At 36.9% G+C, this 3,277-nt stretch overlaps 1 protein-coding gene across 2 annotated transcripts in view; it reads right to left on the bottom strand.

Annotated features, from left to right (window-relative positions):
* Nucleotides 1-3,277, bottom strand: part of LOC107731174 (centrosomal protein of 104 kDa-like) — a 33,430-nt gene that overhangs the window by 9,343 nt on the left and 20,810 nt on the right. For both annotated transcript variants that reach the window (XM_016542175.1, XM_016542176.1), the window contains exons 14-16: nucleotides 1,986-2,186; nucleotides 1,754-1,846; nucleotides 1,443-1,503 (exon numbers count right to left, since the gene is read on the bottom strand). In XM_016542175.1, coding sequence (XP_016397661.1) covers nucleotides 1,443-1,503; nucleotides 1,754-1,846; nucleotides 1,986-2,186 — 355 coding nt within the window. The remainder of the gene's footprint in view (nucleotides 1-1,442; nucleotides 1,504-1,753; nucleotides 1,847-1,985; nucleotides 2,187-3,277) is intronic.

The raw sequence follows: 3,277 nt of genomic DNA, 5'->3' as shown, positions 1-3,277 counted from the left end.
TGCTAAAACTACTAGCTTAACCAATATAAACTTTTTAGGCTACATTTTTTAAAGACTATTAAATAGTCAGTTGTAAAATAAGAGCAAATCAAATTACAAGCAATAGCACAAAATAGCCTACTATACAACAAAGATACAAATGGAAACGTGCATTTCAGGCAGGTCTAACAGTGATTTTCAGGTAGCCTACAGAAATTTAATAAATTATGCTAATCAAATAACACTATAGTCTTTATATCTTTTTTAAAGTTCAAGAGCAGTGAGTGATTGTTTTTTTTTTTCTATTTTCTTTGGTCAACATTAAAAACGCAGACAACAGCAGGATTATTGGAATTCTGTGTCTATCACTTTAACACCGTGTCTATACCACAGCAGCTTGAAGTTGTCAACACATGATGCGACAAAGCGGCCGTTGCTTTAACTATTTCAGAAACAGAATGGGGAATCTGTTTATTTTCGGCAATTTGTCGTGTCGCGCTGTGCCGCATCCTGTGTAGACAATATCACTGATTATAATGGGTTCTATTGTCTTGTGACACATTGCGTCGCGCGTGGTTCGTGTCCGGTTTTTTTCTCAGCTGTTCATGTTCACTTAAGAACCAACTACTTTACTAGGATACTCACAGAGACGGGCATTTTTGACATAATTTTGTGTGAATTTGTCTGTTCAAGCGCAGGAAGGAAGCAGAGCACAAGACGCGGCTTTCAGGCCGGGGCTTCAGGTACATATACTCGCCAACGCCGATTTTTACTCGCATTTGGTGCTTGGCGAGTGTTCATTTTAGGCCCTGCTTTTATATTATTCATTAATATATACATGTGTGTGTGTGTGTGTGTGTGTGTATGCATGTATGTATGTGTATACATATATATATATATATATATATTAGAATTTATATTATGTTTTCAATTTTCATTTTAATTTTGATTCAAACTAATGCGAGTGTTCATTTTAGGCCCTGTATGTGACTATGGCAGGTTCAGGTTCATATGTGACTATGGCAGGTTCAGTTTAAAAAATGTGTCATCAGATTTTTTCACTGGAAGCCTCAATATAAATTTTTGATCCTTTATATTCTTTCAACTCGACAATTTAACATGTTGAATTAAATGTTAAATTAAATGTTAACATACTGCAATTATATAGGAATTGATCTTTACTAAGAGTTCACAAAGACACAGCAGCACCAACCTGATCTCATGGCAATTTGTACATATTTTACGAGGTGTCTAATTCGTATGAATTCGTAAGATCTTTGATAAATCCTGCATATTTAACGAGTTCCCCAATTCGTATGAATTCGTACGAATGACCAGCCCCAAACCTAACCGTCACTGGGGTCTAGACAAATCGAATTCATACAAATTAGCAACCTTGTAAAATACGTACAAACTGGTCATGAGATAGCGTTGGCAGCACACACATGCACCAGTTTACACACCTGATTTGGTTGACTTCTCAGCTTTTTTCTCAGGTACTTTGGCATTGTCCTTCCCTTTCTCCTAAAACACATATTCACACCTTTAATGCATTTACGAATTCATCTATTCACACATTTGATGATCAAAAGGGCTCAATGTGTTAACAGAGATCCACTCTATAGTCATTCAGTCCAGGTGCAAATGCAATCCAGCTAAAGAACTTTCAGGTACGAAAATGTTAAAACCAGGTGTGAAGAAGATCATTTTGTGTGAGAGCATTAAAAACAAAACAGAAGAGATAGATTAGGCCACCTCTGACCACACAACCTACACTGATCTCCTTCAGCACTGCAAGCTGCTCTTGTAAGCTTCTGATTTCCTCTTTTTCTTTCTCACCATCTTCTTTTTCTGCCCCTTTTTTTGGCTTATGGAGTAAAAAGTGAGAAAGAGAGATACTTTAAAATGAATGCTGTATCCCAACATTCTCTGAGCCCACGCACAAACATTCCATGAGCTTCAATCATGAAACTTACAGCTAACAATTCTCTTCAGACCGGTTTTACCTGCGTGTCAATGGTGTTTCCATCTATCTTGGCGAGTGAGTCAAAAAGGTTTTTGTAGAGGATGTTTTTACGTGTGCTGGTGTCATCAGGTGGCAGAAAATTCAATACTGCTTTTCCATGAAGACGGTACATAGCCTGGACGACTCTCACAGAGAGTTCCCGCACTGAGGCAGCGCTGTGCTCCAATCCACCTGCCAGAAACTAACACAACATATATCACACACAAATATATTTAATTATTAATTCATTTAATAAATATAATCAAGTGATTTTAGAATATGCACTACTGTTAAAGCTTTGGGGTCAGCTTTTGGGGGGTTTTGTTTGTTTAAAAGAAATTAATACTTTTATTCATAAGGATTATTTTATTCATCTAGAATCCTGAAAAAAAAATTTTATCATGACTTCTACAAAAATATTAAGCAGCACTGTTTTTAACATTGATAATAACTAAACCTATATTTTTAGTTACATTCTGTAAAACATTTGTATTATATTCACAGTATTTGCCCCTCACTTTCTCTCTTACGTTCTCCAAACGCAGATCCCATTCATCTGCCCCCAGGCTCTGGATTTCTCATTTTAATTACAGGAAACCCAATCGCCTCTCTGCTGTGCCCTGAAGCCCATCTCATCTCCCAGGAAACCAGCAGGCAGAAGGCATTTAGCAGCCATCCCTGCATGTAACCTACAGCAACCATTTCGTGAGAGATCACCAATGAAAAAGACCAAACTAACAGAAAGAAGCAATAAATATTTAAGAGGACATTTGAAAAAAAAAAAAAAAAAAAAACTGTTCTGTTACTGTTCATCAAGTTGTTCCAAACCTGTATGACTTTTTACCTACACAACACAAGCATACTATGACCAGCTTTTGTCAAGCTCCAAAAAAAAAAAAAGTCCACAAGTGGTCCATTCGACTCCTCAAATCATACAGGTTTTAAACAACATGAGTATGTATAAATGATGAAATAATACTAGTTTTTCAGTTAACTAACCCCTTTTAAAGGGGTCATATGATGCGATTTCAATTTTTCCTTTCTCTTTGGAGTGTTACAAGCTCTTGGTGCATAAAGAAGATCTGTAAAGTTGCAAAGACTAAAGTCTCAAATCCAAAGAGATATTCTTTATAAAAGTTAAGAGTCAACCACGCCTACCTAAAACGGCTCGTTCTAACACACCCCCACATACCTACGTCACGATCTCGGAAGATTTGCATAACGCCGCCCAAACGTTCACGCAAAGAAAGAAGGCGTAACTTTAATTCTCGCTGTAGTATTGTTGTTGCAGCC

This window comes from Sinocyclocheilus rhinocerous, unplaced genomic scaffold, assembly GCF_001515625.1.
Source record: "Sinocyclocheilus rhinocerous isolate Xijiao unplaced genomic scaffold, SAMN03320098_v1.1 scaffold1600, whole genome shotgun sequence".
NCBI classification, from domain to species: domain Eukaryota; kingdom Metazoa; phylum Chordata; class Actinopteri; order Cypriniformes; family Cyprinidae; genus Sinocyclocheilus; species Sinocyclocheilus rhinocerous.
The sequence above is the reverse complement of the archived record's forward strand: the minus strand, read 5'-3'. Positions and strand labels throughout refer to the sequence as shown.